Source organism: Ursus maritimus, unplaced genomic scaffold (assembly GCF_017311325.1).
Source record: "Ursus maritimus isolate PB19 unplaced genomic scaffold, ASM1731132v1 scaffold_20, whole genome shotgun sequence".
NCBI lineage: Eukaryota > Metazoa > Chordata > Mammalia > Carnivora > Ursidae > Ursus > Ursus maritimus.
The window spans coordinates 46,644,094-46,669,915 of NW_024424453.1; the positions used below are offsets into that span (position 1 = coordinate 46,644,094).

A 25,822-nucleotide genomic window follows, 5' to 3' on the forward strand; every position below is an offset into this window, starting at 1 on the left:
GGGGTAGTCAGGCCTGGGAAACTTTCTTAAATGGGTATTTTATTTCCCCTAGCTGGGGCCTGATCCTGCTTATGACAGACACTGTTGAACCCCATGCCAGTGGCCCTTCTGCTATCAGAACCAATCTGTTCTGGTAACAGAAGGCCATATGCTTCAAAGGGTGTTCCCACCTAAGGAGAGGGATCTGGATTACTTCAATAATGCCATTCTCCAGGTCAGTAAGTGATTTAGAAATGGGCATTTAAAGTCTTCTAGTAAAAGACAAGTAGGTGAAGTCCACTGAGGGGCTTCTGGGAAAAAGGAACATCTTAGGGACAGAGAAATACACAATATCTTCCCTTCGGGCCTTTGGACGTTGTCATGCAAGTGGGCGATGTCTGGACATGTTGCCTCCATCTTGCTACACCATAAATGGTCAATCCTAAGGATAAAAACTCACATAAATTGGATGCGCAGAAAAACATGGCTTTCCATGATTCTTTAGTCTGGATCCCTGATAATACCACGGAGCCGCTGAACTCTGACCAGTCACAGAACTGCCCTACCCGAGCTTCTTATGAAAGACGTTTTCCTTACTGGTTAAGACTTACTTAAATTAGGTTTTCTGCTCCTTGCAGTTGACTGCACATTGATACACAATGTTCTTTATCGAAACAAAACACAAAACTCCGAAGAATGTACAAATTCCAGTAAGTTCTTGATGACTATAAAGATCTTGTTCTTCTTGTCCAGACCGGAGGCAGGAATTCTGCAAACAACACAAATAGTTGTAGCTTGACCAGAACCACCCTAGTCTTGCTTCACACTTTCCCAGTCACTGGACAGTCTGGAAGAGAATGTGCCTATTTAGTTTTTAGCATTGTTTAGCCACATCGTGAAATGCAATGGGAGAGTCCCAATTTGCTTCTTTGCAAGTATTTCAAGGTGTTTACGCCATAACATTCCTTTCTTCGTGACTCTTCATATATGGCTCCTGAAAAATACTGTTTGAAGGTGTGTTCCATCTTGGCAGCAAGAGGGGCGGCCCCTGGGTAGGAAGAGGGTTTGTTTCTTTACTACGTGTGCCCCACACCTGGACCGACCCACAGTTCAGTGCTTTACACAGGGACTTACACAGTCGTAGAGCCAACCCCTAGAACTCTGGAGAAAGTTTTCATCTCAGCAATGGGCTTTTATTTATTTTTTTAAGATTTTATTTATTAGAGAGCGAACGAGTGAGCATGAGAAGGGGGAGGGTCAGAGGGAAAAGCAGACTGCCTGCTGAGTGGGGAGACCCGGATGCAGGGCTGGATCCCAGACTCTGGCTCATGACCTGAGCTGAACACAGCTGCCTAACTGACTGAGCCACACAGGTTCCCCGAGCATCAGGCTTCTGAAGTAAGAATGAAACAACTACAACAGCAGACAATAAAATGGATTTATTTAAAAAGAAGACTACAAAATTTGACATTGAGAAAGATAAAAAAAAAAAAAAGACACACAGGATTTAAATTGATAAATACAAAAGCGATTGGCTATAAACAATGTAAAAATACATTTCCCAGTCCCCAAACAGAACATAATTTAAGTACAGCAATTATAAAACTTTTCTACTGTATGTGCATTTCCCTTATAATTTTTAAGAATCATTCTAAACAGTTTATTTGTATAAAATATAACAAATTAAGTCTAACATGGCTGTTAATAAAAAATTATGTTAACTTTCAGTTTATTGAGTGTATCCTGTTTTGGACATAGAAGGGGTTTTGGTCCTAAGTTCTCCTTGAAAACTTTTTATTTTCCAATGGTCTTTTTCCTCTCATTTCGTTCTACAACAGGAGGCTAATCAGTCATGGGTCCCATAACAAACAGTATGAAGAAAAGTTCTAGAGTGACCAAAAATACTAGGGAATATATGATCTTTCTGAAAAGGGAAGGATTAAGTAGACAGCTATGTGGCCCACTTGTGTCCCAAGGAAACAAATGGGAGCCAAGCCTCAGAGCTGAAGCTCAGTGTCAACGGCTCCATGTGTGAGGCCAGCGGGGACTCGTCCATCAACCTCAACTAAGTCCATGCGTGCGGGCGAGGGGGGGCTGAGGTAGCCCAGACAGTTTGCTGTGTCTAGATGTTTTCAAATGACAGGGGTAGAGCTGGGTGGGAAATTCCAGAACCTGCCGACCAGAAGCGAGTTCTTTTTGCACCACTCTTTATTCTTGGAACCCAGACCCGGGCTATTTCTCCTCTCTTTGATGGTACGCCCAGTAAGGACAGCATCAGTGATCGGTTTCATCATCTCCCAGGGAGGCAGTGGGACTGCGCCACCCACACTACCTAGCACCCAAGCTCTGGTATGAAGGGATAAGGTCCTGAGTCAGTAAGACAGAGTGGAAGCTGTGTCTGGCCATAATGATGGATTCTGACCACGACATTTGCCACGTCAACAACACACAAATGAGGAATTTAAAAAGGACAGGGTCATTCAATTGTCTCCCTGGAAACATGATTCCACTCCTTCCGATAGAAAACCCAGCCCAGCTAGCCTGGGAGACCTCCACCAAAGTCCTGAGGCATGGGCTCATTGCCTTAACACTGGAGTCCCGAGTCAAAAATCCAAGAGGAGGACAAGAGAGGTCTACTCTGTGAACCACTTGGTCAGAAAGGTCCTTTCTCGAGTGCCCTATCTCGCTGGTTCCAAGAAAGCCTGCCAGCAAGAGACAATTCTTCCAAATGATCAGAACTAGTTATGAAGTGTCTCTTGAGAATGGATGGACTACTCCCTTACACCATCATCGGTATTAATCTGGGCAGGATTTGCTAGATGTTCACTTTCTTAAGAACGGCTCCCCTGAAAAGAAGTCAGAGTAATGCCCAGTGTGGGAACAAGAACCCTAATGATCCTGCTACATATTTGATGCAATTAAAAGGGCCCCAAATTTTGGACCACCTAAAGACCACAGCCATCAGGCAAGAGTCAGTGCGAGAGGCTCACCTCTGTCGATGATGGAGCAGCGTATGGACCACGTGGATAAAGAGACAGGAAAGGGAGACTCTCAAAGAGATGAAAAATCAAAGGCTGGGGTTTTAAAAAGAGGGGAGGCTTCAAAGAACACACTGCATGGGACCTGCAGAGCTGTATTAACTTCAGGAGAAATAACCGTATGCCAGTAAGGGGAAGGACCAATTTCTAACTCATAGTATGAACTTATCTCTTCAGACAGTGGTAAGTGGTTGATGCCTATTTTTATAATTACTTTCACTGTATTGTGCAAAAAGTGTGTCTTCTTTATCTTTGGTCCTTAGCCATGAGAGTTTCTTCCATTTTTCTATGTGTTATATAATTTTTTTTTTTTTTTTGCTTATCAACAACGACCAAAGTGCAGTATAAACATGGGGTTTCTGATGTTGTTGCTTTTACACATATAAAATACCAACACCTGCCATACGGTTTCTATTAGGCTATAAAAGGTCTCAAAGAGTTAATAATAATTATCCTAAAATGTTACAATATAATTTTAAGGCTGAGATACAGTAAAGCCTGGGTATTACATTTTTAAGGGAAAAAAACACCTAGGCCAATATTTTAAATAGTGATCTCTCAAATATACATTAAATTTGATCTCATCATCATCGAAAAAAAAAAAAAAAACCAAAAAACTTCTGGCTAAGCAAATTAATTTAAAAATAAAACAATTTCTAAGTGGATGAACTTAATCATGCTGGCTGTACAGCCTTAATTTGAAAGCTGGGCCTGGTAACAACAGAATAAATTATCATCAGTTGAGCTATGTGATTTAAAGAACAACTGTCCTCGCCTCCAAAACAAACACAGAATCATTTCATGTGACGGAAGTTTCAACTGTTATTTGAAAAAAATTTTTTAAACCCAAAAACTCTGGTCTAATTTGCGGTGACTGCCCCACAGGCCACTGTTAATAAAATGGCCTTCCTGCCCTCCCCCCCTTGCTCTCCAAAAGAAGTGGCTGAACAATTACACAAATTCTACATGACCTTCGGCCAGGGCTCAGGCACCACGCAGTCCATACCTTATGGAACACCCGGTCCCCAAAGTCCTTAAGCATTAAGGGGTTCTGTGAGGGCCCCTGCCCTCCTGGTAGCCTCTGGTTTCCTCATCTGGGGCTCCTGTTGTCTCTCCAAGAACTTAAACACAGCGTCAGACAGGAACATAATACTTGCTAGAAATCCAAACACCTGAGGAGAAGAAAGAACAAGGGTTATATAGGACAGATTTTGGAATATAATCTCACATTTCCTACTTGGCTGTGGGAGTGTTTTATACAAAGCAAGACGATTCATCAGTTTTATCTTATCCACACTCTTCCTTTTTTAAAAGATTTTATTTATTCGAGAGCGTGCAGAGAGAGTGCGCTTCAGAGAGAGCACGAGGCAGGGAGGGGCGGGGAAGGGAGAGAGCAGGAGCAGAGAGAGGGGTGGAGGAAGAGGGGGCAGCCCCCTGCTGAGCAGGGATTCCCAATGCAGACCTCCTCGGGATCATGACCTGAGCCAAAGGCAGACGCTTTACCCACTGAGCCACCCAAGAGCCCCTACCATATACACTTATTTTTAACCTTAGTAATAAAAGACTTTAAGGCCATCAAATAAATAAATGTTACAAAAAGAAATTCTAGAATAATGGCTATTAGTTGAAGTTTCACAAAACAGAGATGTCCTGTCTTAGGTGTGCATGTGTATATGTGGGGTGCCAATCTGTGAAATTACGGTTAATAGAGGAAAAACAAAATCCCATAAAATGAAACAAAATACAAGATTATTAGCAATGGTTAGACTGACCCACAGAGGAGGTAAGAGAAATATGTGAGTAGAAGCTAAGCACAGGTGAAAATGGCAAGAAGTAATCACTGTCCATTGACTGATCAACAGAAATTCAATTTTGAAGATACTTATTAGGTTAAATTACCTAAAAAATATTTTCTAGTTAACTGTCACACTGTAATGACACAGCAACATGACACCACTACCTACTTCCTCTTCCTTAAATCACTTCCTCATTGTACTCTTCTAACATATGATCAATCTCATTCTGAGAATTCTGTCAAGAGATCTTCACTAGCAAAACCCTTAAAGAAATGGGGGCCAAAGAACTGCTCTGTAAAAAGAGAAAATTGATATAGGTAATGGCTAAAGTCCCTTCCGCTTCTAACACTCCATCTCTCCATGATTTTTATTTTATTGTTTTTGTGTTTTTATTTATATTCAAGTTAGTTAACATACAGTGCAACATTAGTTTCAGGTGTACAATATGGTGATTCAGCAACTCCATACATCACCCTGTGCTCGTCACAGCAAGTCACTCCTTCATCCCCATCACCTATTTACCCTCCCTCCACCCACCTCCCCTCTGGTAACCAGCAGTTTGTTCTAGATTTTTTAAAGATTTTATTCATTTGACACAGAAGACGGGGAGAGAGCAAGCACAAGAAGGGGGAGCAGCAGACGGAGCGAGAAGCAGACTCCCTGCTGAGCAAGGAGCCCAATGCTGGACTCAATTCCAGCACCCTGGGATCATGATCTGAGCCGAAGGCAGACGCTTAACCGACTGAGCCACCCAGGTACCCCTGTTCTAGATTTTTAACATTTTGTTGTTGTCTGCTCTAGTTTCTTGACCCTTCACACCCAACTCCTCTATCCTAAAGAATATGCATTCTGCCTCTTCTCACTGTAAAGCAAACTCAACTTCAAATTCATTAATTCACCCAAACAGCCCCAACACATCCAACCTACATTTAATTATCAATCCCACATCTCCAAACCCAAGTCTCTTCTCCCCTCTGGAGTTTTCATTTTGGCTGACGGCATCTATCCCCTTATTTGCCTGGCAGACATATTACATGCTTTAAGGACAGACCAGACTTCACTGTGTCTGTGAAGCCAGCCCTGACCCCCTCGAGAGCTTCAGTCCACGCAGGGCCCTCTATGCTGTATTATCCGGACAAATGATCTTCCAGATCTTTTGCTTACATACTTGACAATTTCTTTCTTTTTTTTTTAATGGATTCCCTCGCTCATTTAAGTTTGTAAATTTTTTCATAATTTAAATAGTTCCAAAAGGTAATTTCCAGCATGTTATAAATACGTAATTTTAAACTACCACTACCTCTTAAATATATCCAATGCAATCTACATACTGTACTAATCTAATACGTCACCTAATTGTAACTCACAAATAAGCTCTGTTTTAATAGCTGGGAATTTCATGCCATGTACTNNNNCCCCCTTCAACTCAACTTTCCTCAACTCTATTTCACTTCCTCCAAGGATTTTATTTTATTTTTTTAAAGATTTATTTATTTATTTTAGAGAAAGAGCGAGCAAGCAAGCTAGGGGAGGAGCAGAGGGAAAGGGAGAAAATCTCAAGCAGACTCTCTGCTGAGCGCGGAGGCCAGGATAAGGGCTCAATCTCACAACCCTGAGATCATGACTTGGGCCAACCAAGAGTCAGCCGCTCATTCGACTGAGCCAACCAGGTGCCCTCCTCCAAGGATTTTATAGTAATACATTTTAGTACCGCAAAACATTTTACTGATCACCCTTATCATACTCCCCGGCAATAAAAATATGTATATAAACTGAAATTAACCATAAGGGTCTATTAAAACTTTGATTTTTCTCTTCGTGTGCCCACTGGTTCATGTGCCCATGCAGAAGTATTATTTGTTGCTTGAATGAGTCACGGTTCAGCATTAATTTAATTTCCGTTTTATTTTACGTGTTTTACATCTGTGCTAATAGACTGCGCTCATGTGAACAGGCAGATAGAACCATGCAAGTCTCTGAACGCCCTTTGAGTTGTTCTGTAATTAAAAGTAGTTTTAATGATCTATTAGCTGACAAGTCAATTAATATAACTTCAGCTTTGTCACGAACCAAGGATTAACTGGAACCGAACTGACTTGCAAGAGGATTTGTTACTCAGTTATCAAGTTATTCACGTTCACAACACTGGTACCCATTCAGGTGCGTGATCCTTGATTTGTAATTCTGAAATCCAAAAAGCTACAAAAATAAAGATTTCATAATTTACTGGGCTCAAAAGTGGCACGAGGTAAAACTACTTACAGTCTTTATCCTTTTTACTGTGAGTATTCATGCTTCAGAAACATCAACATGTTGGATTACCGGGTGCTGCCCCAGGCCCTCTGAAGGGTCATATAATGTGCGCAGTACTACCTTTCCAAAAACCAGAGTATTCTGAATTCTAAAGACAAAAAAAATCTGCCCCCCCCAAGAATTTCAGATAAAGACAATTACTTATCTATCTCTTTTATTATAAAGGCTGAACCACTGGATCATTTCTCCTGTGTATTCTCTACACCTAGAACGGCACCTAGCATGCAGGTGTATTTTTGCTGGACTGAAAGGAGAAAAGTATAGGATAATAAAGTCAATTCTACCACTTCCATTAGCAGTGACATGTTCATATGTGGAGTAAATGGGTTTTTATTCTAAGGACAGGTTCTAGGTTCCTAAGGCTATCATATTTATTTGCTCTTAGGTGCTCTATTCAAAATGATACTAAAAAATAAATTACAAGACAAACTACTCTCCCGCACTGTACCACCTGTCAAGTACTTTCCAAATTCCGTATTTCTAAGGAAACAAAACTAATAAGCAAGGATTCGAAGTACAAGGTACTCACAGTTGCAGCGATCTCAGCTTTGGTCCTGTCATGTGTGGAAACGAAAATGATGGATGCCAACAAAAACACACCTCCTGTTCCCAAAGTAATATAAAAATCCTGTAACACGTGCATAAAGAACACAGTTAGGTTGACAGAAACGAATGCTTTTGTTTTTTACTTTTAAAAAACTTCAGTGACACAGTTTTTTCTTCACACAGCCCAAACCTACATACTTCACCTTCCAACTTTCCCTTAAGTCTGGCGTTCACTAACCCCCCGTAAAGAAACACTATTCACACTTTACATAGGCGTATTTAGAGTACGTTACAAGATAATCTTTTAATAAGCACAGTTCCCCAAAAGGTCGTGTGCGTGCGTGCGTGTCTTTTTCTTGAGGACATATTTAAATTATCAAAGCCAAAGGTTTATGAAATCCCATCTTATTTCAGCAAAAAAAACCCCAAAACCAGAAACAAAAAAATTTTCTTCCCTTTCAAAGTAGAGACAGCCCCTGACTTATAATTTTTAACTTCAAATGGTGCGAAAATGTTACACGTTCAGGAGAAACTGTACTTCAGACTATGAATTTGGACACTGTCTCAGGCCAGCGCTGTGTGGGACGATCCCCCATCGAGATGCTGTGCAGTGGCAGGAGCTCCTGGCTACCCACCAGTCACAAGGGTAAATGACAGGTACGTTGACAACCCTTCTGCAGCCACACGGCCATTTTGTTGGTCACTTTCAGTATGGTATCCAATTACACAAGTCAACACTTTACTATCAAATGGCCTTTGCGGTAGATGACTTTGCCCAACTGCAGGCTAATATAAGTGTTCTGAGCACAGTGAAGTTCGGCTAGGCTAAGCTATGATGTCCGGGAGGCGAAGTGTATTAGATGCACTTTTGACTCAGGATGTTTTCAACTTATGACGGGTTTATTGGGATGTAACCCCATTGTAAGTCGAGGAGGATCTGTATTCTATGCTAGGATAGCGTCTCTGAGGGTACTTCAGCGCTTTGAAAGCACTCTGGAAAGGAGAGAATCAGAAGAACCACCCATCATTAACTACATAAAATTATGCCAATAGTATGTTTTCTAGACACTTAAGCTTTCTGCAATAACATAATGCTTTCAGTTGTTCCAAGTAACCCAAAATGAGCTTGTATGATGAGCTTATCTACTCTATGGAAGCTTCCATGTCTCCTCATAATGCAGTTCATGACATGAAGTTCTCCCTGGGTTTCCAAGGGCTCTCTCAGGCACAATTTTGTAAGGCTCCTCTCAGATGCCAACTGAAACCAGTGCTTGACATGCACACCTGACTCAGAGGAGAAACTGGTAAAATTATGGCCACCCCAAAGGGTTTTAAGTCTGATACTTCTGGAGTTTTCTGATGGGCAATCTCCACCAAACCTATTATCAGTAACCCATCCAATATAGAATTCCTATACTGACATTGTACACTTAACATTTATAAAGAAATTAAGAGATTTTTCTCTTTGCTTCTAAAAGAGGTGGTTTTTCTGCAATACTCTATTTTTCCTATTCCTTTGAATACGATCTCAAATCTACGACATACAAATAAAACTCCATTTACTGCTATCTGGAGTACATTCAAGGAGGTATTAAACAAGACAACCATTTTGAGACAGAATAACGTGGTGTTCAATAAACATGGATTCTAGAACCAGACTGAGTTCAAATCCCAGTTATGCTACTTCTTGGCTCTATGACTTTGAATTTGTTACGTAGCACCTGTGTGCCTTAGTTTCTTCATCTGCAAAATGGGAGTAATAACAGTATCTTCGTCACAGGTGATTCTAAAGATTAGAGTTAATTGGTAGAAAGTGCTTAGATCAGTGCCAGGCACACAGTAAATGTCCCATAAGTGTGGGCTGTTGTTACTCTTGACAGAATCTGAGCCACAACAGCTTGAAATAGAAAAGATTCCCCCTTCAGAAAGCTCACCCTCCCCACCGCCCAGACACTACCACCACCACCCTCTCAAAACATTTTCTGTAAAACAGAAAACTTCTCTGACATTAAAAAGTATTTAAGTACATTAATAAGTTGAGATTAAAAGTGATTTTTAAACCTTTTAAACAAACATGAAATCCTTATAATGTTGGGTGGAAAGTAGAGCATATAGGACTATGACTCTTAATCACCTATGAACAGATAAAAAAGACCCAGAAGAGATATAGTAAAATATTTACAAAAGCTGTTTTAGAATGAAATGACTGATTTATTCCCCTCTTCAACATTTTAAGATCAGTACTTACTCTAAAATAACTTTTTTTAAAATAACTTTAAAATGCTCCTTTGATGTAATAAATGTTTTATATTGTTTAGTTTAGTCAGACCATTAAACTGGAAAATATTGTAATATTGTTTCTTGTCAAAAAGATCAATGTTCTTAAACACTACAGATGCCACAGTGAAATAAAAACTAAACATTTCTGAAGATATTTTTATGGACAGTGATACTGTTTTGCCATTGAGAGATAAGAAATGAAAATATAATTTCAATCTTTAATGTTTATAAATTTATACACTGGAACTACAAATCAATCAGCTCAAATATACTAGTAAACTTTTCACTTATCCAAAAACCTTACCGCATACCTCTTTGTAAGAAGGAAGAACTGACAAAGATTACAAATATAATTATCAAAGATTCTAAGGTATTCTCTGCATCCTCTTAATATGCATTCCATACAATAAATGGGTTCTGCTATTGTCATCATTACAGGGAGACCCCTGAGGTGATGACATTTGCCATGAGAGCATCAAAAGTTGCTAGGGCGCTGGTTCTAGCAGGGGGAGGCCAGAGAATGGAATAGAGTGTTGAGGGCTTTCCTGGGTTCCAGTCTCAGTTTATTTTTACCCTAGCTGTGTAACTTTGGACAAGGTATGTACTCTGAACCTAAATTTCCTCACCAGAAAAATGGAGCATTACAGTGTGAGGATTCTAAACCACAGCACGTAAAGCGTCTGGCGCAAGTGCGCGGACAGCCGCTATCATCAGGAAGGGTAACGGGGCCGTCACCTACCGGCCACACCACGAGCTGCACCTATGTGCTCTTCCAAGGCTTGGTGGATGTGATTCAGATCCGACCTGTTTTTCGAAGTTATTTTTTTAACTGTTGTGGTATCAACTTTGTTTTTTAATTTTTAAACCTAAAACAACTCTGTTAAATTAGGTAATGGATTCTTAGAGCACAAGATTTAAAAGGTACCAAAAGATATACAGGAAAAAAGTAAACCTCTTAGGTGTATATTAATATATGACCCAATGCTTATTTCTCATTAATTTAAAAAATTAACAGAATCTTACTGCTTTGTACTGATCTTGTTATCCTTTGTTCTTAATAGTTAAAAATTCACCCTAATTTGTAAATGCTTTCATATGTCAACCCTGACATGTATAATTTTTCACAAACCACTACTGTTAGCTCCAAAACTACTGAAGAAGGAAAGTGCTCGATTCTTTCTTAAGTGCAGTAAGCATGTGAATCATCTCATGTGTCATCTCACAAATCCACACTATACTCAAATAAAAACACGCACCAGCAGACTGTCATTAGAAAGTTATGCATCACTGATTCTGTGAAAATAAAATTCTCGTGTGCGCTTTCATTAAAAGGGAAATTCATTAAAAGGGACATTGTTCAAACAAATCCAGCAAGTGCTTTAATTCACTCACTGATAACTTCTTTCATAATAAAAAAAAATCAAAACAAAACAGGCAGCATTATGTGGTGCTTTATTTGAAAAGCTCCAGAAACGCATCGCATTAGTTCATCACTGTCTAGCGTCTCGCATGCTGCCTGGCACAGAGCAGGGACGCAATGGACAACAGTGGAACCCATGCGTGGCGCTCTGAAATGCGAGAAATCAGAAGTGACAAAAATCCTAGTCTTTAAAAAATACCTAGTGTGAATGAGATTAAACCACCAATAACTGTAAACCCCTGACGGCGTCTGTCCCTCCCTTTCTGATTTCACTTTTCCCCTCTCCCAGCCCGCCTGGCAGGGACAACGGAGTTTCTCAGGGGCAGAGCTGGACCCATGGAGAGTGTCTTCTCCTGCTACTGAGTTTTAAAAGCCTCACTCGTCTGAATAATAAAACTACATAAGCTTCCAAAAGAGCCATGTTCTTCGTAAAGGGATTCTATTTTTTCTCAGGCTTACCGACTGCTTGACTTTGGTAGTATCGACGTGGTCATAAACCGGAGTGCAGTACACGACCAGGATGAGGAGACTCAGAAGAAAGGCACTGCAGCTTACGAATTCGAAGAAGTAGAGCCCTCCACACAGTGTACACTGTGACACGACCTCCTCGCAGATAAAGGCCAGCAGGGACAGCAGCTACAAAGGAAACAACACTGTGTACGCAAGTGTTTTCCAGAGAAACCTACAGCATTCAGAAAACTCATCGGTTCACTCAACTTTCTGTGAAGTGGAGACTGTGGCAAATAAGATTACTGATCGGACCTGGTCTGCACAGAACTTCACACTCTGGTGGGCTTGAAGGGAATCCGAGCACACAAATAATTCACTGCCAAGTGCTAAACGCTAGACCTGGAGGAAATACAGGGTGTTGCTGTAAAAGCACACAGGAGGGGCCCTCCACTTGGGGGTCAGAAAGGCTTCCTGAAGCAAAGCGGAGACCTGATGGACAGGGGGTCAGTTTTGGGGGTGAAGGACAGGGAAAGAAGCTCCAGGCAGAGAAGCAGTACACAGAAGGACCTGGAGGCGAGCGCGCCTGGCACCCGCCCACCCCACCCCCGATAGATCCCCGCTGAACCCAGAAAGCCAGTTCAGTCAACATGGTTCAAGCATCCAGTGTGAAGGAAGGGGATGGCAGCACAGAAATGATAAGACAAGACTCTAGAGGTAAGCAGAGGCTAGATCTAAATGTCCTCTTTTACTAGTTTTTAAAAAATCTGGATTCTAAGGGTTTTAAAGCAAAGGGGCAGCACGTTCAGGCTTATGCTTTCAGTGGTTCTCGCTGGCTACAGCACGGAGACGGGGCTGGGGGAAGGGCCAGTCTTGGGGCGGATGTCCAGTTGGGAAGCTGATGCAAGAAACCAGGGGAAGACGGTGAGCTGGGCGGTGGTAACGGAGAACAGTCCTGAAATCACTGTGAGAGGCAGCAGAAGCCCTTATCAGGACGCATACAAATAGAGTAGGAAACAAGATAACAGACGTGAATGCTATTTTAACTTAAAGCAAAAAGGCATGTTTATTCACTGATCTTTTGAAATAGGGCTTCTCTCTGGGTTTCAGCCTACTGACTGGAATCCCACGTCATATTTTCTGCATTCATCACTCTTATCATCGATAATTACCACCTGCAGACTAATGTTTAGTGGAAGCGGAGCAAGACCTTGGACACCTGAGAAGCAGAGTGCAGAATCCTTGTGGATTTGGACTGGTTTTACTAGCCCTTTCCGGTTACCTCACTCTCACTTAATTCCGCAGCAAATACTTTAGTAATTTATTTTTCGGACTTTCCAAAGCATTCAACTTAGTTTTCACAAAAACAATTACTTTCCCCACTCAATTTCGGTCTGTGTAATATTTAATTAAATGTTTGACCATAAAAAATATAATTGGCAGTAGTGGGAATAAACCAAGTCAACTGAAGGCAGAGGCAAGAATGCTCAAGACAGGTGTGTTGTCACAATGGAGTGCACCGAATGGACAATGGTAAAGTCCGGTGAATTCGGCAACTCAATTAAATGCAAGTGGAATTTAACAGCACTCCCACTGTTGAATATAAGATATTAATATACTGGGGCCTCACTGCAGAAAAAAAGAGTCGGGGTTTTTGGTCTTTTTTTTTTTTAAGAGGCAAGGATGCTGGGAAGAGAATACATTCTGTTGTAAAGGTGCTGTGTATGAGGGGTTTGTGAAAGAGTTAAGGGAGGTGTCTAGGAGGCACAAGGATATACAGGTCTGCAGCTCAGGGGAGAGGCCTAGGGCGGAGATGAAGATGTGGGCATCAGCCAGTGTGATCACCCAGAAGAAAGCCAGCTTTATGCAGAACTCGGAGCAAACCCAAGATTTAAAGGATGTGCAGAGAGGGTGACACCAGCAAAGGACAATCAGGAGCAGCAGTCCAAAGAGGTACTAGACCAAGGAAAAAGTACTTCTACCAAGAGAAAGTAAGCACGGGTAACGAATGCTACTTAGAGGTCGGGTAAGAACAACACTGAGACACTGCCATCAGACTGAGCTACAAGAAGGCTGCTGGTGACATCAGCAAGCCCACTGCAGTGTAGTCAACCATGGAGGCTGAGATTACAGTACTGTATGATGGGCAGTGAAGGGGAGACAAAGCAGTGGGATAGAGCCAGCAGAGTCAAGAGGCAGAGTGTGAAAAGAGTGGCCAGACAGGGCAGCAGTGGATGAGGTCAAACGGAAGGGAATTTCAATATGAGAGAAAACTGAGCATGATTAAATACATAGCCAGAAACCAGTAAGATGGGTGGGTCTAAAGACGAGGAAGAAAAGAGGCTCTCTATAGATAGGATTCAGGGCCCAGGTTTGGGGCTAACTCTTCTCCAGAAATAGGAAGGAAGAGAAAGAAGAGAGGTTCACTTGGACAGTTTGTGTGGGTTTTGTGAAGGCCAAGGGAGTTTCCTTCAAGCATGAAGACCATCAAAATAACTGGTGACCTAAATCAAAGCCTATCGGGAAATGCCATTTTGCCCCTTAGACCAGTAGAAGCAACCAGATATATTAATGGCAACAAGAGTGCTACCAAAATCAGCAGATATATTGCATATTATAAAAATGTTATCCTACAAAATATTTTCATTTTTAAAAAAGATTTTATTGATTTATTTAGAGAGTGAGAAAGAAAAGCATGAGTGGGGGGAGGGGCAGAGGAAGAGACAGACCCTCAAGCAGACTCCCCGATGAGCGTGGAGCCCGACTCGGGGCTCAATCCCACAACCCTGACTGAGATCATGACCTGAGCTGAAACTCAGGAGTCGGAACACTTAACCGACTGAGCCACCCAGGCTACAAAATATTTTCATCAAACAGAAGTTAATGGTACACCACTCTGGAAAACTGAGCAGTTTCTTAAGAACTAAACATACGACTGCTGTATGACCCAGCAACCGCATTCCCACATTCTGCACAGGACCAGGCAAAATGAAAATATGTCTGTGCAAAAACTGATACATGAATGTATGACAGTTTTAGTCACCATAGCTCTGGAAACTGGACACCATGCAGATGTCCTTCTTTGTAAAGCAAACTGTGGTAAATTCATACCATGGAATGCTGCTTAGCAATAAAAAGGAACAAACTTCACATCTGCAACAACTCAGATGAATCTCCAAATTATGCAGTGAAGAAATCCAAAACTCAAAGGTTACATACTACATGATTCCATTTATTTATGTTTTTAAAGATTTGTTTATTAATTTTAGAGGGGGTAGGGGCAGAGAGAGAGGGAGAGAGAATCCCAAACATTCTCTGCGCTGAGAGTGGAGCCCCACTCAGGGCTCGATCTCATGACCTGAGCTGAAACCAAGAGTCAGCGGCTTAACTGACTGCTCCACCCGGGCGCCCCCATGATTCCGTTTATACAGTATTCTTCAAATCACAAACTACAAAGCTGGAGAGCTAATTAGTGGTGGCCAGGGGAGAGGAGAAAGGTGTGGCTGTAAAGGGGTGGCATGAGGCAACCCTGTGGTGATTAGGACAGTTCTAGAACAGTTGTGGTAGTGACTCTAGGAAACTACACAGGTCACACACACAGACACACAAACACAAACTGAGGGGACCTCGCTGTATGTTTTGTTTTGCAAGTTCCTGCAAATCTATAATTATTTCAAAATAAAAAGTTTAAAAAAATGGTCAAACTTAAATTGGTAGGAAGGTTTCTAAGGGATTTCCCCCCCTAACTGGCAATACAAAATTTCATATATCCCTACAACTGAAAAGAAACTATATAAGGATGCAAACAGAGCCTATTGTTATGATCTCCTACAAGTTAGTAAGACATAAACTAGTCCAGCATATCCCAAACAACCGCCTTCAGACAGATGTTAGCTTAGGTAAACTGTTCCCAATTATTACAGCACAGGATACAAGGTGACACACCAAGACAAATCCCAGAAAAGTCACTGTGTAAAGGGACTTCCTTAGTCTCCTGTAATTATAATTACAGGGTGAGTTTTTACATGCCTACAGTATAATGAAATACTAAATGTCTACTATTCCATTTGCTTTATTCTTGCCTCTGTATTAAATCTTATCCAACTTTTAGGAGTTTCTCCATGGCAAATCCACCTCAGGTATATGGAAGTCAATTAACTATGAGAAGGTATCAGCCTAGAACTCTGACTGGGGTCTGAGACTAGCCGATCTTGAGCCATTCTTATTACAATGATTAGGCTATCAGGAACGCTCATCTGTGTAAGCCACAGGACAATAAAATCTTTTCCGTAGAGATACAGACTGCTTGTCTACTCTCAGTAAGAAAAGGGCCGGATCCAGCTCAGCCAGCAGCAGTCAGGGTCTTCCTCACCAGTCCTGTTCCAAACTTATTAACAGGAGTCATTCTTACTGACCTTAAGGCCTCAGAGCAGTAGGAAGAGGCCGGTTCTGCCTGGACATCCTGAGAGAGGAAAAGGGTATGATATCAAGTTTGGACGTTTACTAGTTCCTATTCTCAGTAAAAGGCCAAAAAATCAGCACTACAAACTATATTCAGTATGAAGTTTTCTCCTGACTCCCCATCTGTCTGATGCTCCGAACTTTCCCACATAATCTCCCACAGCACTCCACAGTATCTTTACGTTGAACACCTGAAAGTAATACATGTCAATTATACCTCAATTACAAAAACTTTTTTAAGAAGTGCATTTGAGTATTATGTATCCAACACTGTAATATGTATAGGAAGATGTAATGACAGAGCAACAAGGTCAATGTACAAGAAACAATACACCTCATAACTGACCATCCATTATATGTAGATTCAGGAAATCTCAGGAAAACACTCAGATCCACCTGGACTAATAGTAGCTAGAGAAGGATAAGTGGAAGAGCAAGACTCAAAGCAGGGCCAAGAGATACACAGGATCTCTGGATAGGCAGAGAATATTCCAGGTGGAAGATAAAAAAGAACAGATTCATGAAAGCAAGAATTTGCATGGTAAACCCCACAGGGATAATACGGCAACTGACCTGAGTGGGGAGTGATGATGAAAATGTTTAAGGAGCTGGGTGTGGTTATGTGGTGATCAGGCCAGGGAGCACAGACTTTCGGATGAAAGGAACAGGGATTACCTGCCTGGTTTAGCTGGTTAGAAGACAGGAGGAACAGAGGACTGGGTGGGGCTTGAAACAGTATCACAATTCAGGAGTAGGAGGGAAAAGAGCAACCCACACCTGATAAACAAGTCACAGGGGGTCTAACGCCTCTTAGGAAAACTCCTTAATAAGCAAGTGAACATACTCCAAATCATTAATTTAAAACAGTGATGGGGGTGGTGGTGGTGGTGAAACATGGCTGATTTTAATCATATATCCTAATTTATATATATTTTTTGGTAAACAAACACTTCTTGTATTAAAAAAGAAAAAAATTTAAGTGTGAAAGTCAAGGGAAGGAATAATTTCAAGAAATGGGTAGTCACCAGCATTAAATACCAAAGTGGTTAAGGATAAGAAAAGAGGTAAGGTCACTGGATAAGGAAATCATGATGAATGTTAAAAATAAGTTGAGGGGCGCCTGGGTAGCACAGTCGTTAAGAGTCTGCCTTCGGCTCAGGGTGTGACGGGATCGAGTCCCGCATCGGGCTCCTCCGCTGGGAGCCTGCTTCTTCCTCTCCTGCTCCCCCTGCTTGTGTTCCCTCTCTCACTGGCTGTCTCTCTGTCACATAAATAAATAAAAAAAATCTTAAAAAAAAAAAAAAAGTTGAAAGACTCAATTATTATTTCCTGGTAAATAGTTTCCTCTCATACCATGAAGACCTCACATTAAATGCTGCTTACTACTAAGTTAAGAACCTAACAGTACACCCAGTGTGACTACTTCTAATGACATAAAATTTCACCCAAATAGAACTATGGGAATTGTCAAGCTTTTGGAGCTGGGAGGTCCTTGGAGGGCATAGTCTCCCACCCTTGTGTCTACGGGTAGTGAAATGAATCTCTGATAGGCCAGGACCCACACTGGCCAGGCACAGCCCAAAACCCAGGTTTCCACTCTGTGCTTCTCCCCCTGCCCTTAACATTGTTTATTAAGCTCATTTTACAACTGTGTATGTTTGTGTGGGTTTTCCCTTAACACTGGATTTTTGAAGCTACAATCAGAGTTTTGTGCATTTCCCCTTTTGCCGTTTAATTTTACATTAAAACCAATGTGCGAGGGTCAACACATTTGGGAAATCTTAAGTGACTAAAACGTGGCTTACTCACAGTTCTGGTGATTTAAACATTCAGATAGTGACTACCCTGTGTCTCTCTTCATTTCAGTTTCACTACCCCTTCTGAAACATCAGTCTTCCTTAAAATTAACAGTCATTATATTAAACACAAAGTCTCCATCATTGGTCTTTAACAGTTTACTACTAAAACATTTCTTATAAAAAGAACTTTTTAATGTTTGCCATTCATTATATTATAAGGCCCCAGCTACAAAATTATATTAATTTGTGAATTAATGAACTTGCTACTAAAACCTGTAGTCCTATGTAAGGTCCAAGTAAACAAATCTGTCAGCCTGAAGTTAGGCTAGGCCTCCCTTGCCTTAGGCAAATATTTACTCTCACAAAGGTTCAAAGATATAATTTGCTGACCTTATGGATCTTCCTCAAGGTTAAAAATAGAGCATTTCAATTTAGTACAGATCAATTTTCACATTGAAAAAATGAAGAGAGCACCAATATAAGAGAAATTGCTTCTAAGGGATTTGTTTCTTGGCACTTACAGAGTAACATTATTTTATAATTTGATAAATTTAAATCACTGCTGAATTCTAAATCAAACTGCTTGCCTGAAGAGTCATTATAATCACAGTACTGTGAGGCCATCAGGACTTTCAACTGGTACCATAAACACAATGTCAGCTTGTTGCAGAGAGAATATTACACATATCCAGATCATTGCACCAGGTTACTAGCAAGGAATTAAGTTGCCCAATGTCAATTTTCCCCTGAAAACAAAAACAAACTCTCTCAAAAATAACAACAATAAAAACTTCACACAAACACAAATTTGTGTGTGTATATATGTGTGTGTGTGTGTGTGTGTGTGTGTATGCATAAAGACCAATCTAAGGATAAAATAAACTGATAAAGAAATAAACTGCATAAATTTAGGACCACAGCGACTCCTTACATTGCACTGCCAACTGAGTATTTCTCCTTAAGCTCTGAAGGGCAGATGGTAGTTAAGGGATGCTAAGGTTCTGGACAAGCCTCCGACAAAATTAAGGTTTTATGTGAATGGTACCAGACACAGCTACATAATTCCAAGAATACGTAACTCAAGAGCTAGGTATGCTCCTTGATCTCTAACCACTCCTTTATCTGTAACCTCTCCTGTTTGTAGGCTCCACTCTCTACCTGTTTGGTGTTCAGCTCTGCACCAGCACACCCCCATGGAACCTCAGAGATTTGTAAAAATCTTAAATAGTGAAAAGACCCTCAGAGGAAATCCAGTTCAATCTCTTTGGAGTCTAAGAATTTCCTAAGTATACAGAGTCTGATTTTTAAGTTTTAGAGTAAGGTTCCTTTCTCTTTTGGGGTTTTGAGACTTTCATAAGATTTGTGGGTAGAATAACATACCCAAATGCAGAAATGCACCACATTTTGGAGAAAATGTCACGGGGCTTGCACGTCCCTTGTTAAAGTACCTCCTCTTCTGACTGTAGGTTTCTACATTACAGCTGTTCCCTTATTGGAGCTCTGCAAAACTACTTAATTAAAAAAAATAAGTTATCTAAAGTAAACCTAAAGGCAGAATATGACTTAAGGCAAAGACTTTGCCTGTTGCCCCAGGCTGGATGACAGCCTTAATTTATTTCATTATAACTTCCTTGGGAGTTTTTGGGTAACTCCTGTAATATACACTACTGTGAAAAGACAGAGGCCCTCACTCAAATAAACAAAGCAGGAACTAAAAGATAACAATCAAAATGGAAAGCAATAATGAAATATTTTTAAAAATCTCTATTAAAGAAAGCATTCTTATAACATTACAAGTTCCCCATAAGTAAATAAACGCATACCTTTTACTGTACTTCGCTTTACTGCATTTCACAGATACTTACATTCTTCAGATTGAAGGTTTGGGCAGCACTGAGTCAAGCCAGTCTATTGGTACCGTTTTTCTAACGGCATTTGCTCACTTCATGTCTCTGTGTCACATTTCAGTAATTCTTGCAATATTTCAAACATTTTCATTATTATATTTGCTATGGTGATGTGATCAGTGATTACAATTCGCTGAAAGCTCAGAAAATGGATGGAATTTTTTTTGCAATAAAGTATTTTAAATTAAGGAGCGCCTGGGGGGCTCAGTCTGTTGAGCATTCGACTCTTGGTTTCAGCTCAGGTCATAATCTCGGGGTCCAGAGTCTGTTTGTCCCTCTCCCTCTGCTCCTCCCCCTGGTCATGCTCTCTCTCAAATAAATAAATAAAACTTTATTTAAAAATTAAAAAAATATATTTCAAATTAAGGTAGCACATTTTTTTTAGACGTAATGCTATTGAACAGTTGACAAATTACTGTATAGTGCAAACATAACTTCTTTATGCACTGGAAAACCGAAACATTCATTAGACTCGCTTTATTGCGATATTTGCTTTATCGTGGTGGTCTGGAACTCAACCTGCAGTACCTCTGAGATAAGCCTGTAAATGGATTTCAAGAAGAGACATTAGTTTTTATTCTTTCCCTCTTTCTCCTTATGATGGAGAACAAGCAGAAACAGTCTACCAATCCTTGCAAGGCAAATTCATCTCCCCCCTCTTCTCCACATGCAAGTAAAGTCTACTACCAAAATTTCTGGTTGTATGTCTATTCCAAGGGCATGGAACTACAGTTTATTAAACTATACAAATAAGGTAATGAGAAATTTTACTTCAGCTTTGCCATTTCTGATTAGAAAGGAAAAACAGACAACTGAAAATGAGATTTAACACCAATATCGATGATGTCTGTAGAGCAGCAAGAATATTTCAGATATAAATACTGATCTTTTCTGTTCTAAAGAGTTCTACTATGTGTGTAGAAACATTTTTGCTCCACAGCAGAGCAACACCACTGACATCTTAAAGTCCTGTTAGAACTGACAAGAAGAACAGGAAGAAGCATCTCTGGGTAGAAGGAAGACATGATACAGAGGAACAATGGCAGGAGGGAGCCCCTGATGCCTGTTAACAACTGAAAGGCGGCCTGCGTAGAACTACCTAAAACGTGGCTGGAGAGAGAGAGAGTGCCAGACCCTCTTGGATTCCGTAGGCCACACTGTCACCTGCCTCCACGTGATTTCCAAACTATTCCCAGATGTGATCATTTTGACAACCAGAAAGTGGTGCCAGTTTTCTGACAGCTATTTTTCTATTTAATAAAAGTAGGTCATCTGAGTTCTAAGAATGTAAGTTCTGGTTATCAGAGTTCCAAGAATTTAAGTTCTTCCCAAGGAAACCAACCGGCTATTTTTACTTGAGATGACTAAACGAAAAAAACAAAAAAACAAGCGAAACCAACTTAGGAACATTCTAGGCAGTCTGATTTTTCGTCTGGCAGAAAATGTTCATCATTGCTTGCAACAGAACATAGGATGTCAGTAAGTATGCAATTGGAATTAAAATTCAAAGACGTTTTGATATTTTCACTAGGAGGTTTAAGGTACCTTTACTGCCTAAAGTAAACGAAAACTCAGTGAAATTCAGAGAGGGGTAAACCATGCCCTACTTTCGCTACCTGCACGCAAATACGAGCTGTCCTTTTCACTCTGTTACTTCGTACACACATATTGCTCATCCAGAAGTAATTCTTTTCCCGTCAATATGAAACACTTGGGAGACAATTTCTTGGATACACCCATCTCAATGCCATGCATGGAAACGGAAGACTTTGTCCAACAAATTAAACTGCCCCCCACGGGCCCGTAACAGGAAAACCACAACAACCAGAGAATGATAAACAAAAAGCACTTGGGAGTCTAAACACAGGCACTTTGGGCGATAATGCAGAGTAACAGCTGGGAGAGGAGACGATGGTCGTAACAGAAGATGGAGTGAAAGAAGTCTAAGCGGCTGACCTGGGTTTCCGACGCATTTCCTGGACCCGCGCAACACCCTCGGGGGCCCTAGGTCGTCACCGGGGACCCAGCGGAGGTGAGACTGGGGTGCAGAGGCCGCCGAGCGGCGGGAGGTAACGCCCCCCTTTCCCGGCGAGAGAGAAGGAACTGGGGGTGTGGAAACCGCCGCTTCCTGAACAAGCAGGTCGAGAAGCAGCAGCCGCTCGGCAGCCTCCCAAGCCCGCAGGCCGGCGGCCCCGGGGGCCAGACCCCCTGTCCCCGGGCCCGGCTCGGCCACCTCGGCCGCGGACTTACCAGCTGCAAGACTTTGAGCGCCAGCCGACGCGACGGAAGCCGCCTCAGGGAGAAGTAGGCGGCGAAGCCGCTCCGGGCGCCCCTGACTGGCCTCGGGTCCTCCTCCGTAGTGGGGCCGTACACCGCTCCATTCTCCATCGCCCAGGAACGCGGTGGCCGCAGAGGTGGCGCCGCGGACTTCACCGACTCCAGAAGGACCACCAGCAAGGCCGTCACTTCCTGGGTCTCCGCCCACGCTTCCGCCCCGCCCCGCCTCCGCTCTAGCTCCTCCCCCCGCTCCCCGCCCCCGCGCCTTATCCCCTCATCAACTTTACTAAAGATCTGGGGAGAAAATTTCGCGCAAAGAGAACAGCATGTCCTAAGGACCGAGGAAGGGAGGAGAGGAGAGGAAGTAGGAGATGTAGGCAAAGATTACAAAACGTAGGGGACTTGCAGAGCAAGGAAAGAAATTAGGTTTCATTTTGAGTGCAGTGCGTTGTCTGAAAGGACTTTCAGGATTGCTCCCTCCTGCATCTCTCCGGATTCCTTTTAGTCTTACTTGTCGAAACCATTTAGTTTACTTGTCTCTTCCTTGTGCACCAACTCCCGCAGTCATATATGTTAATTTTGTGTGAACTTAAGGAAACTCATATTTTTATATTTTATTTTAGCAACTGAAGTTGATTAGGTTGCAGGTCAGGCACACATACTTTCTCAGCGCTGTAACGTAGGTACTACATTACTTTCATTTTACAGATGAGCAAACTTAGGCCAAGAGGAGGAACATATCCAAGGTCAAACAGCTAGGGGTAGCTGGAATGCAGGCCTACAAAATCTGACTCACAAGCTTGTTGCTAACATGAACCCAGCAAACCTCAGCTTCTAACCCGTCTCTCCATCAGAGCCTCAAAACCCATGGAGGAGGGGAGGAGCCACTGCTGCCACCTACTTCCATATTTAATTTACTCTTCTCTGCGGCCCCAAATCTCCCTTTCTTCCTCCGGTAACAGAACAAAAGCTCCTATTCAAATAAATAGAGACAAGTAGATACTACTCTGCGGGGGCTGTCTATACAGCCAGCCCAAACTACCCTTTTGTCTTTGGTTAAATGCGTTCTAAATGTCCTGCCAAGCAGCCACCAACCCTGTTCAATAAAACGAGGCCACTGTGTTTTCATCAGCGCTACAAGGACTCACTGCCCTGTTATTCTTCAAGTTGCCATCATCCCAAATCGGACACTACCGAGGTCTGAGATTTACTTTGGAAATTCATCCAAAAAAATAAGACAGGTGGATGGGTAAAAGACAGATGGGTAAAAGGATAAGCCTGTGAGAAAGCAACTGCAGTAACATGTTAACCGGGTAGTATATGGATGACCACTGTACTGGTTTCTTAATTCAACTTTCCTGCGTGTTTGAACATTTTCAGGATAAAATATTGAGGGCAAGTTATATTAAAAAACATTGAGCAAGGAGAGAAGATGGGCAGATTCTCTCAACCCTCTCAGTTTATTTACGGTGCACTAGGGCAATGCTCTAGAAGGTCTCTGCTTCTCTTTGAATTTAGAAGAGGGTAAGAATTTAGCTCGTGATTCACAAACTTTGGGATGCCTAAGAATCTTCTGGGAGGTTAACTAAAAATAAAGATTCTTGGAGATCTCCCCCAAAATTTCTGAATTTGGGTGGGTCTTGGGAATATACTTTTGTAACAGGCTTTCCAGAGGATACTGATGAGAAATCGTGCATATGGAGGAACACTGTTTTATAATGTGATAAGAATGAAAGCCATTAGGTAGGAGACAGCGTATGTGCCATAATTTCCTTTGAGCTGATTGATTTAGGGGTACCCAAATCAATTAGAATAAGGCACTAATACCCCTCCCAGTTAAAAAAAAAAGTGTGCTTCAGTTAAGTTTTCTTAATAAAAGGCCAACTACAGAGTTTAGGGCTTCATGAACAAACACTTGTATTAGGGACCCCATTGGATGGGTGCATCCGCACGGAAAACTGTCATGTTCGTTTATGAATAAACAATACTGAATAGTTAAATGCTGAGATTTGCCACAGCAAAATGAGATATCTTATTAATGGAGAAAAGATATACCGAAGAGAAAAAAGAAAGACTCATTTAAGTTTTGAAGAATATTCATTTTTCTCCTTCAATACTAAATCGTTAATATTTTTTAAAATAAGAAATAGGAAACATTTGCAAAAAGATAGTTTGGGAAAATATACTTTAATGAGATTTTAGATTTAGATTTGTTACTTTTTTCAGTTGAGATTTTGACTTTTCAGAGTCCCTACTGGAAAAGTTTTACTGGCTTTCTTATCTGTATTAGCACAGTTAGGCAATCATGTGGATACAAAGTTGGATTATAGACGAAGCCTTACAATGAGGCCATAGAAATTTTCATAAAGGACCATGTCATAAAGTAGAAAGTGATATGTGCCATTAAAAAGAGACAAATTAAATGTGCTGGGAATTCAGGGCAGAGAGAATTCACTTCCAGCTAAAGGACCAGCTGGTGGAGCTTCAAGCTGGGGGGTAAAGGATACTTACATTTGGACATGCAGAGGGTGCTGTAGGCAGAGGCGCAATAGGAAGAAATGCAAAGAGAGTACACACAGGCACAGAGAATGGAACGAGGGACAAAGAGGAGTCAAGGAAGACAAGCTTGGAGTCAAATTTTGGAGGGTCTTAAAAATCAGGCTAAAGAACCGGGGGCTTTCCTTTATTGTTGAACAGTGAAGAACCAACAAAGTCTTTTAGTTTAGGGAAGTGAAATGACCACAGCTCTTCCTTGGGGATGTTTTTCTAGCAGCCTGATGTAGACTGGGTAGTTTACAAAGGGCCAGGTAGGTGCTGTTATAAACGTTCAGGAAAGAGGGAACAGGGGCTTGAACTCAGAAAGTAAGTCATGGAAATAGAAGAGAGGGGATGGCTTGAAGAGAAGCTGTGGGAGGTAAAATCAGTGAGACTTGGAGACTGGTTTGTTTGAAGAGGAAGGAGGCATTAACTCTTGTCAGTGTCAAAGTATAAATTTCAAAGAATTAAAAAGATGACTCTCATACAAGTATATAGTAAGCATGCTTCAAAGATTTAATTTATTAGTAAAGTAATCAGGAGGAAGTAAAACTGGTTGAGAGGAGGATACGAGAGACTGTGGTATGTGTGTATATGTGTACCTGGATGTATGCATAGTGTTAAAAAACTAGGCTAGACTCAAAATTGACTAACCTTCTACAAGGACAATAAAAATGTTGCCTTTGTGAGTAACTCTAGCAGAGAGAAATCATTTTCAACTCTATCAGGCAGAAATCATTTGTAGCTTATCAGTCTCCTGTAATTAACAGCTAACTTTATAGACTTTGGGCTCAACTAAATAATAAATAGTAAGTCACATTAAATTATCTTTTCTTAGACCAAAAATGACCCGTAAGATGATGCTCTAGTCCAGGGGTTGACAAACTTTTTCTGTAAAGGGCCAGATAGTAAGTCTTTCGAATTTTGAGGGCCCTATAAGTCTCTGTCACAACCACTCAACTCAATCCGGCTGCTGTAGAGTGAAATCAGCCATAAATGATAGTAACTAAATGCCATCATGCCG

The 25,822-nt window shown here is 41.3% G+C and overlaps 1 protein-coding gene across 1 annotated transcript; it reads right to left on the reverse strand.

Moving 5' to 3' along the window:
* Nucleotides 1-1,403: 1,403 nt before the first annotated feature.
* Nucleotides 1,404-22,476, reverse strand: CMTM6 (CKLF like MARVEL transmembrane domain containing 6). Its single transcript, XM_040636901.1, has 4 exons — nt 22,237-22,476; nt 11,832-12,008; nt 7,656-7,754; nt 1,404-4,189 (listed from the first exon to the last, which is right to left on the reverse strand). Exons 1-4 carry the CDS (start codon nt 22,372-22,374, stop codon nt 4,052-4,054), a joined length of 552 nt encoding a protein of 183 aa, XP_040492835.1. The 5' UTR covers nt 22,375-22,476; the 3' UTR covers nt 1,404-4,051.
* Nucleotides 22,477-25,822: the final 3,346 nt, after the last annotated feature.

Excerpts from the sequence above, each read along its gene's own strand:
- CMTM6 (XM_040636901.1), bottom strand. The coding sequence starts at position 22,374 with ATGGAGAATGGAGCGGTGTACGGCCCCACTACGGAGGAGGACCCGAGG. Across the intron at positions 7,755-11,831 it reads CTACCAAAGTCAAGCAGTCG|GATTTTTATATTACTTTGGG; the intron begins GTAAGCCTGAGA and ends CACGTGTTACAG. Across the intron at positions 4,190-7,655 it reads AAGCTGAGATCGCTGCAACT|GTGTTTGGATTTCTAGCAAG; the intron begins GTGAGTACCTTG and ends TCTTCTCCTCAG.